At 43.3% G+C, this 14,394-nt stretch overlaps 1 protein-coding gene across 15 annotated transcripts in view; it reads left to right on the top strand.

Moving 5' to 3' along the window:
* The window catches only part of Kiaa1217 (KIAA1217 ortholog), a 369,334-nt gene that overhangs the window by 82,050 nt on the left and 272,890 nt on the right, over positions 1-14,394 (top strand). For 9 of the 15 annotated variants that reach the window (XM_027953071.2, XM_071599833.1, XM_071599832.1 and 6 more), the window contains exons 2-3: positions 1,518-1,975; positions 10,629-10,912. The exons of 4 other annotated variants lie outside the window; for them this stretch is intronic. In XM_027953071.2, the coding sequence (XP_027808872.2) occupies positions 1,906-1,975; positions 10,629-10,912 (354 nt within the window). In that variant the 5' untranslated portion in view covers positions 1,518-1,905. The remainder of the gene's footprint in view (positions 1-1,517; positions 1,976-10,628; positions 10,913-14,394) is intronic. 2 more of the 15 variants (XM_071599835.1, XM_071599843.1) reach the window with 1 other exon arrangement.

The raw sequence follows: 14,394 nt of genomic DNA, 5'->3' as shown, positions 1-14,394 counted from the left end.
CCAAGGCATAGCTTTAATTTCCTGAAAGATTCACCACAACTTTTTAGATGTTAATAAAAATTCTGTTAGGAGTTGAGGGGCTTTCTCTTTCTCCTCCCAATATGTGTATAACTTCCTTTTTTCACATTTTTACATTCCTTTTGGTCCATACCTGTTGAGAGCCACAGCCGAGTCAGAATGACCCCTGGCATTTTGCCAGAAGTAATGGTTGAGAGGTGGGCCATTAAGATGATGATAATTAAATTAAGCTGTGTATAATTGCTGTGACTGGATGATGCTGGATTGAAACAGGCTGTGTAATCAATTGTATATAGACCCCTGCTGCCTAGGGAGCCCACTACTTTGGAGTTCTCGAGGGGATTCCTGGGGAGTTCGGGTTGGTTGGTGAAGTTCCGGTGGAGGGAGTTCCAGTTGGTGTGTGGTGTCCCTGAGAGGGCCGGCATTCGGGGGAGTTCGGAAATAAAGTTTGTTCCTGCTTGAGTGGCTCCTGATTTTGTGCCCAGCCAGACTGCGGCACATACCCTTCATCCATTAGGGGCTTCTGCATTTTTATGTCCTAAATGACCAAACTATGCCCCCCTCCCCACCATCAAAGACTGTGACTCAAGGTCATAATCTGGCAGAGAGGCCATCCATTGTTCTACACACATTTGTGACTTAAGTCAATATCAAAGCACCTTGCCTGAATGGCCTGTATGTTGGGTCAAGGTATGGCCAGCAGGCTGACCATTGTCCACCCCCCCCCCCCATGATATGGGGCCACAGATTAAAATATCACACTCTTCCTAACAGTTACTGTGTTACTCTGAGGAATCTGAAATAGCAGGGCAAATGTTGCTTAGATTATTTTCCCATCCTTTTTCGTGTGGACATGGTGCTTCCTATTTTCACTTTCTGGGAAATTTGCCAGTTTTTCAAGGACTGGGTAAAGAACAAAATAAATATTTGTAGGTAGTTTAAAAGGAGAACAAGTATGTTGGATGTAACTCTGCCCATCCAAAGAAAAGCATTTTAATTGCCCTTCAGATGTTTCAAAGTAATTAACTTGAGAGAGTCAGAAGGTAGATTTACTAGGTCACTTTTCAGTTTGTGATCAAGGGGTGGGTGTGCGTGCCTGCATGCGTGTGTGTGTGTGGGGGGGGGGAGTGGAAGAGTCAGAGAAAGTGAACGCAACTGAGTAAAAAACTCCTTTTAAAATCCAGAGGAAGACCCTGAAATGGACCTTGTGAAAATGACATTACCTTTTTATAGATGCGAATCACTCCCCAAAAAAGTTAGTGCCGGGACATGTTTATTTCACACCTTTCATTACATACTATTTCTTTCAGAACTTTTAAGGGATTTCTTTTAAATTTGGGAGGTTCCGTGGTTCATTGTTGATTAATAGGTGTATCTTACGGGCGGATTTTGGAGGCTCATTCCGCTCTTGAGATTAAAGAGAGCGGGGTACTGGCTTCCAGCTAAGGTTCCTGTCCCTAATCATGTGTGAAATGTTTTCCTTCCTCGCTGGGCTGCAGAGTCTCGGGCGGGAGTTTGCGGTGGGGGAACCAGACTGGCGGAGTCCTGGGTAGGAAAGGCCATCACCTGTTGGGGCCTCCCAGCCAGAGAAGCACGAGGACACCAGGCGGGGACAGCCACAGCCTCAGGAGCACGCCCCCAATCCTAGGGGACCTGGCTGGCGGGGGACCGGCAGACCCGGGACAGAGCGAGGGAGGCCCCGGCGCTGGAATGCAGTTTCCTCCGGCGAGGGAGACTTTGCACTGGACTGGAAAATAGTTTGGGGTGGGGTTTCGCACGGTCCCCTCCTCCCCACCCCCGGCCCCCTTCCAGGCGCTTTCTGGGAGCCTTAAGAACTGCGCTCTGAAGTTTCAAGAGAGCCAGGAGCCTGAGCCGCAGGCAGGGACAATGGAAGAAAACGAAAGCCAGAAATGTGAGCCGTGCCTTCCTTACTCAGCAGACAGCAGACAGATGCAGGGTGAGTAACCGAGTCATTCAAAGATGGAGTGACGGGGACGCGTGCCCTTGGCCGCTCGCTGCTTTTTTATAAACGGGAGACCCAGCGCCTGGCGAAAGGAAAAGCTGATTTCTTGGGGGTGGTGCGTTTTCTAAACTGAGTTGCGAGCTGTGATTTCTTGGGCTTCCCCTTATCTCTGGCAGGATTTTCTAAAGTAGCAAAAAAGAGGCAGAGGGCGATGTCATATTTGTAGCCCACCGAGCGGAGCGGTCAGTTTGTGCGGTTATCTCTAGGCAAGGGCAAATAAATCGCTAAGCAGCTTTGAATAATTTCCCCCTGTGCTTTAGCAGTGCGCGGAAAGGAGCTGTTTTTGTCAAACTACCTCCAGGACGGCAGCATTTCCATTCATTGGTTGAGGGATTCCAGAGGCAACTGCCTGTGGGATGCAAACTTTTGCAGCATTTTAGAGTAAAGTCACAGAGTTTAGGGATGTTTTGTTTTGTAGATCAGAACAGCAGGGAGCACTTACCTATGTGAATGATAGGTAGCACTCCGAATCTTCTTTAGGTTTTAATGCAAAAGTTAGGAGCTGTTAGACAATTTTGGTGAATTTTCTTCAGGCCGTTTCCTTTTCATTGTGTTTATAATAGACTTGTCTTTTCCGTAGGGAATTTCCAGAAGCTTATGTTGTTCCAAAGAAATTTTGCAGGGAGGTTGGGTGACCGAAGACGTCTCTGTTGACCAGTGTCTGATGTCTGTGATGCCAGAGCCTATCATATAGTATCATATAGGTGGTATGTTCATAAACTGAAGGATCCTGAACCACCCCCACCCCACCCTTCACCAGGTTCATCCAGGGGCCAGTTAGTAACAAAAAGACTTGCTGGAGTGCTGTGCTGAGCGTGGGAGTTGGGATTATGCACAAGGGGAAAGGTGTGTGGGATTTTTTTTTTTTTTAAATGCAAAAGGGAAGAAACACATGACTCATCCACACTGAAAATGCAAAACCTAGCCAGACAGAAGAAAATACAATTAGAAGAGAGAAATCCCCCAGTGAAATGCAGGAAACCTTAAGCTTCCTAAATGCTGGAGAAGAATCCCTGGGTTTTACAGTATCAGTCTAGTTATCTGTGCTTCCAAAGCAGAGCACTTCTTGAGGGCACCAGGTCAGGGGACTCCAGCTGGAGATAAGTCTCCCCTCCCCCCTGACCCCCACAGTCCCTCTCATTTGATAGGATGGGATTTAGACCGCAGGAATTCAACCTCTGGGCCTGTCCTGAAAGAAATGACCCAGATTCTAAAGGGGGCAATTAGAATGAGACCAATTTAAGAAATAACTTTGAAACAACCAGAGCAATTCATAGATGTTTCAGAAACTGACACGGTCAGACTGAGACAGTGTCTCAAGTCCTTCACTTATTCATTCATTCAGTGAATATTGGACATCTGTTTTACAGTAGCCACTTTTGGAGCTGCTGGGGATCCAACAGTGAAAAAAAAGCAGACTAAAAAATACTTGTCTTCATTGAATTTGTATTCTAAGAACTGAGTTGGGGTTGGGTGGAGTAGTAGAGGCAGATGATGAATAAATGAATAAAATATATAGTATGTTAGATGGTGGGGGGGTGCCAGACTTAGCCCATACAAAATTCAGGATGCCCTGTTAAGTTTGAATTTCAGATAAACAATAATTGGTTGGCATAAGTATGTCCCAACTATTGCATGGGATATACTACTTATACCAAGAAATCTCTCATTGTGTACTGAAATCCAAATTCAACTGAGCATCCTATATTTTATCTGACAATCCTCCTGAGCAGAAATAAACCTACTAGGAAAAATAAGGCAGGGAAAGAGATAGGGAATGTGGGTTTGTGGGTAAGATTGTAAATAGGATTATCAGGTAAAGTCTCAGTGAGGTGATGTTTGAACAAAGATGAGGGGGAACAGCAAGGATCTAACATGTTCAAAGAAAGCAAGAATGTGGGAGAAGGATGGAAGAAAAAGAGGTTGAGATAATCCCAGGCCAGATCATGTAGGGCCTGTGGAACAATGATAAGGATTTGGGTTTTTATTTCCAGCGAGGTGAGGAGCTGCTGGCAGTTTGGGTTTGTCTTTTAAAAGGTAGTAAGTACTGGGTGCTGTCTTGAGCATAACCCAAGTGGGGTGGGGCAAGGGCAGGGAGACCCTTGCAGAGGCTTATTGAGTAAACCTGGCAAGAAACAGTGGTAGTTGGGGCCATGTGGTGATAAGAAGGTAGATTCTAGATATATGTTGAAGGTAAAACCAAAAGAATTAGCTGAAAGATTGCACATGGGATGTACAGAAAAAGTGAGATCAAAGATGACTTCAAATATTTTGGTCTGAGAGGCTTGGAAGAATGGAGTTGCTGTTTATTTAAGTGGGAAGGCATTGAAGAGGAGTATTGGATTTGAGGGAGGACTGGGGGCTGTGAGAGAGGTCCTTTAAAGATGTCCTGGAAAGATTGCGAAAGGAGGGTAGAATCCAAGTTAGATGTTCAAGATCCCATTTAGTTCCGGTGAATATGATGCCCTGAAGGAGTATGGCTTCATTTCCAGTTCTTCTGGTCAGTATGAGGACAGCAGAGGAGAGCAATGTCTCTGAGACAAGCATCATCCATGATAACCACATGTCTGCGTCTGTCATTGCACTCAGTGTTATATCTGTGTATCTGTTTCGCCCAGTTACAATATGGTGTTCCAGGGCACCAACCATGTCTCCCTGACCTTTGCATTCCCAGCACCCAGTGGAGCACCAGGGATGTAGAAGACACTAAATATTTGTTGAATGGAAGGAAAGTTATATTACTTCAGGGACTTTGAGTCTGTCAATCTGCTATAGATAAGGATCATTTGAGTGATCATGTAACTTATTGTCTGAACCAAGACACATTCAAGAGTGAAAATAAATCCTATAAATAATTTTGCTGGGCAACAGTTGTAACCCAGAGCTATTTGGGTGAAGTGGGGCATATGGTTGCCCCAGGAATAGCTCTAATCAATGAGGGCCCCACGGCTAGTAGGTAAGAAACAGTGTGGAAGCGTATTGCATTCTGCATTTGGCAGAGTAGGCACTCAATAATTATTGGTAGAATTTGAATCTAACTGTATCATGTTCCCTTTGAATGCCATGGGCTCCTTAGTGTGGCTCTGGGGGATAGGCACTCTTTGGGATACCTGGGCCTGCACATAGCACCCTGAGGTGTTTACTTTTGCTCTGGCCTCTAAAATCTTGAAACCTCTATGCAGGTGAAGATTGGTCAACCCACCTGCTTGCCTTCCCCTCCCCGTGATGAATGATAGATATGTAGGTCTGTGCTCAAAAAATCTCCTCTAAAATAACTCCATCAATTTCTGTCCCCTTATCCTGTTTTCTTCTTTGAAGCACTTAACACTACCTGACATTTAGATTGTGTATTATTTGTTGTCTGCCTCCCTAATTATAATGAAGCATCCTCTAAGAGGACAGGGAATTAAGTCTGTCTTGATCACAACTTTCCACTCTGTCTCCTGACTCCTCTCTGTGTACAGCGCAGGCGCTCAATAAATATATGTGTGACTGACTGAATGAATCAATCAAATAATCAATCCATCATTGAACTTTAATCAACACTTTACACAAACATGCTTTTCTGGGGGAGGGGCTGGCCTTATTTTGTCTAAGGTCTACACTAGAAATCTTTTTACCATTGACTTCCAATTTAAAGTTGATTATATTCCTCTAAGGAATATAATGGCTGGGTTTCAGCTGTGGTTTTCATGCTTATTTGTATATATGGTGGGGATCCTTACATTAACAAGGAAGCTAGAAAACTGAGGGACCCCATTAGCATCCAGCAGATTATCTGTATTAGTCAGATAGGCTCACTGTTTTAATAGCCCTCTAAACTTGGTAGTTTTGCTTGATCAAGGTTAATATCTTGTCTACACATAGTGGAATATCTTGATCCTGTGCTGGTAGCTCTCCCGGGTGGCCTATCAGGATTCTCCTGTCCCATCACTATGCTATCCCTCAGGAGGCTTCCACTGGATTCTTTGTACCCAGCAGACCAAAAAGGTAAAGAGAGAAAACATGGAAGATTATTCAGGAGGTCCAGGGGCCAAGACTTGATGTGGCCCACATTACTTCTGCCCACATTGCATTGACCAGAATGAGCACAAGGCCCTGATTAGGTGGAGGAGGCTGGGAAATACAATCTTCCTGTGTATACAACAGATTGTGATGGTGTTGTCACTGCCATGTCACACCCAGAGAGGCTGTACAGCCAGACAAATCAGTAATTCCCCATGATATTCCCTAAGACAAGAGCATTTTGACACTATTTAAAAAGATTTGTCTTAGAGATAATTAACCAAAAGCCATTCTTATAGAAGTGAGGTACCAGGCACTGTGGCTCAGACCTGCAGTCCCAGCCACTCGGGAGACTGAGGAAGATGGCAAGTTTGAGGTCAGCCTTGGCCAGTTAGCAAGACCCTGTCTCAAAATAAAAAATAAAAAGGCCTAGGGATGCTCAGTGGTAGAGTTCCCCTGTATTCAGTCTCCTGCACCCAAACTAATCTTGACCCAGGAATAAAATCTCAGGGAAGGGCCTAAGTGTAGCTCAGTGGTATAGAGTGTGTGCTTAGCATGTGGAGAGCCTGGGTTCAATTTCCAGCACCAAAAAAAAAAAAAAATTCCTGGGAAGCTGCCAGCACTGTCCACTGGCTCCCAGCAGGGGTGGAATGCCCAAATGATGCACAGCCCCAGATCCCTTGCTGTGGGTCAGCTGACCCTGCCAGAGTAACCTGAGTATGGCAAAGAAGCCAGTCTTGGCAGCTCCTGCAGTTGCCTGTCTGCATAGCTTGCTATATGAGTATCTCCTTCTGGATGCCCAGTTTCCCAAACTCCCCTGCATGTTGGTGTCTGCCCCGCCCCCAGGCTCCACTTTTAATTTCCAGAATGCCTACACATCCCAGCGGGGAAGCCTTTGCAACTCTGCAGAGTGTCTCTCTGGCTTTCCCGCCTTCTTCCTCCCCACCTCTGCTCCAGGGAATGTTTAAGGGGTTGTTTTCCACTTGAAGCTCCTGTTTGCTCTTTGCCCTGCTTGAAGGGAGCTCCACAGAGTTGCTGCTCTTGAGTTATGGGAGGGGCAGGGAGAGGACACAGACTGCTTTCAGCTTGGCCTGAGCCTTGTCCTCATGGTACAGCTTCATTATTTTGTTAGACCAAGGTTCCCAGAATAGCAAACAACTAGACACACCCATGTTTAAATGTTAGCACCAAAGCTCATTCCAAACAAGAAATAGAATTGTATTTCTGTTTGGAAGGCTTGGTTAATCCACACTTGAGCTTTTTCTATTCATGTGGACAATGAGGAATTGGCGGGACTCAGTTCTCTGACTCCATGGCTGAGGAATTGTGATGAAATGTCTTTTGCCAGTTCCCTTTCTTGTTTATTTGTAACCCTGCTTAGTTTTTCTCCTCAACTGAAAGACCACTTTCTCCCCAAATGCCACAATGTTAAGAGTTGTCACTTCTCGCTCAGGTGTGGGAGTTGACAGCTTCCAAGAGTGGAGCCTTAGTGAGGAAGAGGCTCAGGTGACTGGGAAGCATATGAAGTGGCTTTTGTGTTGGTTGCTGGAGTGCTGGTGACAGTGGAGCAGGTGCCTGGTGGTGGGACAGGAGGCAGATGTCGCTGATCTTTATCATTGGGCAGGAGGTCCAACCTGCTTTCCTCTGTGTCACAATAAACCTTGTTAAAAATCCACAAGAAAAAAAAGTCGAAAAGCAGTATAAGGTTGATGTGGCATCCACAGTGAAAAGTGTTAGAAAGAACGGGGGTTTAGAGTCCAAGTTAGTTGAGGGCACCCAAAGGTTAACATTGACAGAAGATTGACAATGACCTCTGAGACCCTCCTTCTAGCTCTTCTCCAAATTTATTTTAAAGAAGAAAGTAGAAAACTCTTTTTAGTTTCCAAGAGGTTACTGTTCTGGCTGGCTTGACCTCTTCTGATGATCCTTGGATGAAATAGAATAGCTCAGGGGAGTCTGGGTGTCATAGCCAAGCAGGAAGCAGCTTTCTGCTGGTGGTGGGACTGACTGGGCATGAACATTTATCCATCTGGTGAATGTGCAGCGTGTGTTATAACTGTAAAGAAATCACCTTCTAGAGACTCAATCCTGTTCATTAATCTAGCTGTCCTGGGTAGTTTTAAAAGCACTATTTTAATGCTGTCAAAAATAATCTTAAAAATTGGGCTGTGGCTGTGGCTCAGTGGTAGAGTGCTCGCCTAGCATGCATGAGGCACATGGGTTTCGATCCTCCCCACCACATAAAAGTAAAATGGTAGAATGAGGATACTGTGTCCACCTGTAACTAAAAAATAAATATTTAAAAAAAATAATCTTAAAAATCTACTGAAAAGTTAACAGTATTATATCGGGTATGTATCAATTTTGGCTAATACAAAATGCATGCACAACACACACTCAGGGGATCAACTTCTTCAGATTGTGTGTTTATCAACCTGAGATATGCCCTTTTCTGCATTTTTATGGTTCTGGGGATCATACCCCAGATCTTGCATATGCTAGGCAAGCATTCCACCACTGAGTCACATCCCCAGGCCTGTGTTTTGTTTTATGCACTAGATCTGTTACTTTTATGTTATGAGGGAACTGACCCTAAACAAAAACAAAAAACAAATAAACAAACAAAAAGTAGCCATGATGTGAATCTGCGCATTAAAAGAGGAACCTAAATAAATGAAATCACAGGGAATCCCTCAGTTATCTTTTTAACCAACAGTTCCATCTCCCCCTCTCTTTAAACTTACTGCTGAAACTAACGAAAAAGTAGGATTAACTAATTTGGCTGTGTTTTTCCTCCCTTTCTTCATCAGTGTCTGATGGAGATGCTGTAATTAGCAATATAATGAGAAGTGAAGGGTAAACAAGAAATATTATTCCCAGAACACACATCAAGTTTTGGAAGACTATAACAGGAAAACCAGCCCTAGATGATTATTATTTTTTTTATGCTTAAGCAAAGAGTCTGTACCTAGAGTTCTATGTACAGATATTTCTAGGCAAAGAGGAAACTATGTTGATGGCGTTGGTTTTAGGGAACTTGGTTTATGCCTAACTCTGGAAAGCTGTCATTTTGTATCTCTAGTGTGAAGGTTTGGGTCTCTGTTTATCTGATGCAAGTGAGCAGAACTCTCAAATATGGAATCTATTTTCCTGCATTTAACTTTAAATTATTGGCAAATAAACTGCTATTTGAAATATATTATTTTAAAAATTTATAGTAGATTTAAAGAATTTAGAGGTAGAAGGCTCTTGGCATTTCTAATGCTAGTCCAACCCCCTCTTTTCTTTTTTTTTTGTACTGGGGATAAGCCCAGGGGTGCTTTACTACTGAACTACATACAATCCCTTTTTATTTTGACAGAAGGTCTTGCTAAGTTGCTGAGGCTGGTCTTAAACTTGCAATCCTCTTGCTTCAGCCTCCCTAGATGCTGGGATTATAGGCATGTGCCACCATGCCCCGCTAACCATCCTTACTTTATTAGTGTAGAAAATGAGGCTAAGAATTGTGTGTTCTGAATCTAGGATTAAAGCCAGGACTCCCAAGTCCCAATCTACTGGTTTTTCCAGGGAATTCAGTGGATAGGGACACATTCTTCTGCCTGTGTCTCTAAGACTGTGTGACAACAACTGTCCTCTTTGAGACTTTATAAAGAGAATGCATCCAGTTTCTGACTTGCTTCTGAAAGTTTTTAACTTTCATTCCCTCAACTGGCTTTTGAAAAAAGTAACTAACTCCTTTTTCTAGTTAACTGAAATGCATTGAGAAGGAATCCCCACTGAGAATCAATGGGGATCCCCGTATAGGTTCTTCACTTTAACCATTGACCCTGCATGTCTTAATTGTCCTGTTCTAAGTGTAAACCAACTTGTCTCTTAAAGGTCAGTTTTGTGGCAGTATATCTAGATCAAAGTTATCAACACACACCATAGTTCTTCCTTTTCTTTGTGTGTTTTAAGTAAAGTCCACTTCAAGTAAAACGTCTTGAAATCTTCCCATCCCCTTGATTAATACCTCTAATGATATGCTCTGCTTGCTTTTGACTTATGCTAATGGAAGAATAGAATTTTCAAGTTGTTCACATGTGTCAATGATTATCTGGCTTATGTGTAGGGTGATAGCTATTTTTGTTCTTGGTGATGAAAACCATCTTCAGATTATAAAAACATAAATATCCTGTCACCAGGATGACTATAATTACGAATACAGAAATAATCAGAATCACTGGTGTTAACTTTGTTGTAATTATAGATGAAGTTAAAGGGTGACCCAATTGCTTGCAGACAATGGGTCTGAACAAGTGTTCTTGTTAGGAATAACTTCAGGGAAGGAAAGTCAGAAATAGCAGGGCTTTCGCTACAACATCTTTTATTTCTACAGTGTAATTTTTCATATTTCTCCTGATTATGGATATCCCCCCCCCCTTTTTTTTGCTACAAAAGAAAAAGCAAAGGAAAAGGGAAAAGGTTTGCTAAGTTACAATGATTCATTAACAACTGCCACAAACCCTGTTGGTGTTCTATAAATGAGATTTCTTGTGTGAAATCATTAATTGCGAAATGTATTTTTTTTTTCATTTTGCAGAACAAGGAAAAAGCAATCTGCATGTAACATCAGTAGAAGATGCAGAATGCCGCAGAACCAAGGAGCGCCTTTCTAATGGAAGCAATCGTACTTCAGTTTCCAAGTCTTCCCGAAATATCCCAAGGAGACACACTCTAGGGGGGGCCCGAAGTTCCAAAGAAATACTGGGAATGCAAACATCGGAGATGGATAGAAAGAGAGAAGCTTTCCTGGAACATCTAAAGCAGAAATACCCACATCATGCCACAGCAATCATGGGCCACCAAGAAAGGCTGAGAGACCAGGTAAGGAGGTGCGCCACCCCTGCTTAGGTAACTCATTCCTCAGTGAGCACAAGGCCATGCCAGCTGACCGTCAGTGTAAGGGGAGAAAATGGTTTAGTAGATTGGGCCTGCCATTTGGCCATTCCAAGATCTCTTTTCCAGCTTGGTGGAGCAAAGGTTTAACCTGAAGGCTCATTCTTCTTCAGCAGCACAGCAAGGAAATAAGAGCTCTGACCAGAGAAGAAGGGCCCAGAAAGCTTACCATTTCCTGGAAGAGTATTCCCATTTCAACCACAGATCCATCTAAAGTGCAGGCAATGAAGGGGTTTTATCTGACTGAGTCAAAGCGTGGCACCAACTACGATGCGCCCTGAAAGCACCGAGTGCTTAGCTCAGCGAACCAGTGGATAAATGAATTTACCAATGCATAAATTCCTGTTAGGGCAGAAGGGAGCCTAGGATGGCCTTGCGGTGAACACTCTTCCTCAGGCTGTTCTTTAAGCTTGCTTCCCTCAGCTTGCTTCTCTTCTTTTTAATCATAGATGATTTCCTTCTGCGGGCCTTGCTTTCTGCTGTCTTCAGCGACTTGTTTTCTCCGTTTATCTTGACAACTACACAGATATCACCCAACTGTGGCCGGGGGTGGTTTTGTCTCTTGGCTGTGTGCAATTACTTTTTAGCAGACAGAGCAGGTTTGGGGTCATAGGAGATGTGAAGCCTCCTCTGTGGACCTCTCTGGCATGTTATCAGATTGAACTTTGAGTACAGAAAAGGTAGTCAAGGAAGCAGAGAGCACTTAGCCTTTGTGCATGGTGGGTGGGCAGGGGGAGGGGGATAGGCAGTGACTGATCTCTACCCTCCGGGGATAGAGACACTCTCAGGGTTTGTGCTCTACTGTCTTGCCAGCTGGTTGCCAAAATTATGTCCGACTCTCCCTGTATACCCTCAATCTCACGCATCCTCTTTTCTAGGGATCCTCTGTCAGAATGCCTACAGATGTGAGGTGTGTTCGCTCTTTGCTCACACTACCAAAAGGCAGTAGGCTCAGAGGAGGAGAAAAGATCCTGGTGAATGTCAAGACAGGCTGGTGATTGAGTCTTTGGTAATTAGGAAAGGAAGTCTGTCTTTTCATTTTAAGCATGTACAGAAAATACCTCTATTTTCTGTTGATAGTAGGGTCACTGTGCATCTCGGAAATGGAATCTCTGCTCCTCCCTGTTCTGTTACTTTTTGAGACACACAATATTTTATGCAGAGCTGTTCAGACTGAGGAAACTTAAACTCAGATAAGTTACAGTTGCACAATATACTGAGGAAAAGTTGCAATTTGAACTGAAATAAGCCTGAACTCAGAATGCTTCTTTATTCCACTATCTCACAAGTTAAAATGTCACAGCTTATAGAGTAGATAGTGTGGTCTGACTACATGGGCAGGAGACATGCCGAGAGGGTATTTGGGGACAAGGCTAAGGTGAAAAAGACTAACATAATTATGTGTTGAGTGAGAAGGGAAATACTTTTATTTAAAAGTCAAAATATACAGCTCAGCACTGGAGCATGTACCTGTAATCCCAGCTACTTGAGAAGCCGAGGCAGGAGGATTACATGTCCTAGACCAACCTGAGTAACTTAGTGAGACCTTGCCCCAAGATGATAAAAAGGGCTGGGAATGTAGCTCAGAAGTAGAACTTCTGTGGGTTCAATTCCCAGTACTGTGTGTGTGTGTGTGTGTGTGTGTATATGGAAATTTACCTGTCAAAATTGGTATTCTTTTCTATTATGTTCCAAAAATATCTCAATTGTTCTTATTTGCAATGTCAATATTATTGCCACCACTATTATGATGGTAGCTTTGACTAGAAATACTATGTGAGCAGCTAATTGTAACCAGAAAGTTGTGAGGGGTACATGGTAGCAGATAAAATGGGATAAGAATATGGTTTGTGGTCTCCAGCTCTGGTCTCTTGTTACATACATCTCCTCCGTGGGGATAGCCTTGCCACAGCCAGTCGACTGTCCCTTCCCAGTAATGCAGGATGAACAAAAGCCACATTCTGTCTTTATTCCTCTTTTGTGTTCCATGCTGACTATTCAAAGTGGGTGAGATTTTGATGGACAGATTTGTGAACACATGTTCCAGTTGCTGCTGTGCCTTTGCAAGCAAACCAAACCCTTACTAGCCAGAAATAAGCTTGGGCATGATGGAAGTTCATGATGAAATTCACCTCATCTTTTGTTTTATTCCATTATTTATCACCTATTTTCCTATTCTTTTCCTTTTTGTGGTACTGGGAATTGAACCCAGAAATGCTCTATCCCTAAGCTACATTTCCAGCTCTTTTCTTTTTTTTTTTTTTGAGTTAGGGTCTTGCTAAATTGTCGAGGTGGCCTCAAACTCATGATCGTCCTGCCTCAGCCCCCTGAATACCTTGGGCTGCAAGTCTGTGCCATTGCACCCAGCTCCCAGTCCTTTTCTTTGTGACACCCTTTGTTCTTCCCAGACCTTTTCACTATGAAGTCTCCCAGACTTCCTCTGCAGGAAGAGCACATGACCAGCCTCAAGGAGGAAGTCGAGTGACTTAAATTCTGATGTGCATCTCTAGATACTGAGATTTCTCAGGTCCTCTGCCCCTGGCTGCGTTCCTGGTTGCTTCCCCTTGGTCTTACTTATTGAGAGCAGCGCCAATGAGCAAGCAAGAGAGAGAATAAGATGTTGCGATGACATATCTGACGACTGACATGAACTATCCGGGTAACAGGAAAATCTAGGTTATAATTCCTTGGTATCAAAGACAATGAGAATGAGAGTATACCTTATGTTTCAAAATCTGAATCCAAACCCCAGAAGATTCATGGTTGAAAAACTTACATTTGAGTTTTAAAAAAATAAAAAATGGTGGTCAAGAGGTGTTTTTTGGCCTAAATTATTGAAAAGCAAAGGGTCACTTTAAGGCCCTTCTGCATGCCTGGAAAAGTGCATAACCACTAGTGCAGCCTAATGCTTATCTGCATAGGAACAGCTGTCACCATTCCCAGATCCCTGCACACTCCTAATCCTTTTTAGTTGTGCAGGCCAATCACCAGTGAGGCCTCCTGGTCTGGTGGCTGAGGTGTCACTCTGGAGTGAGACAAGGCTGGTTGGAACCCAGCCTTCACTTCCTGCTGATTTTGTGGTTTGGAGCTTATCTTTCTCTGTCTCAGTTCCCTCATTTGTCAAGGGATGACAGTACCTCCACCATAGAGTGCTGAGAAAGAAGCTGATGGAACCTTTTACCGAAGATTAAGCTTAGCATTATACTGTCCTGGTTTATGGTATCCAAAAAAAAAAAAAAAGACTCTCAGAGGCTGGTATTTCAAAATGAATATTTGAATTGATTTCATTTTTTAGAAACAAATACTGGAGTACCTGAAAAGTTTTATTTAACCCCTTATCAGAAAATAATATATTTCTGAAGCTTATGTTTTTCTTTCATTAAAAGCATCACACTCAGATTTTATTCAGT

This window comes from Marmota flaviventris, chromosome 12, assembly GCF_047511675.1.
Source record: "Marmota flaviventris isolate mMarFla1 chromosome 12, mMarFla1.hap1, whole genome shotgun sequence".
NCBI lineage: Eukaryota > Metazoa > Chordata > Mammalia > Rodentia > Sciuridae > Marmota > Marmota flaviventris.
This window is presented reverse-complemented; position numbering and strand designations above follow the sequence as displayed.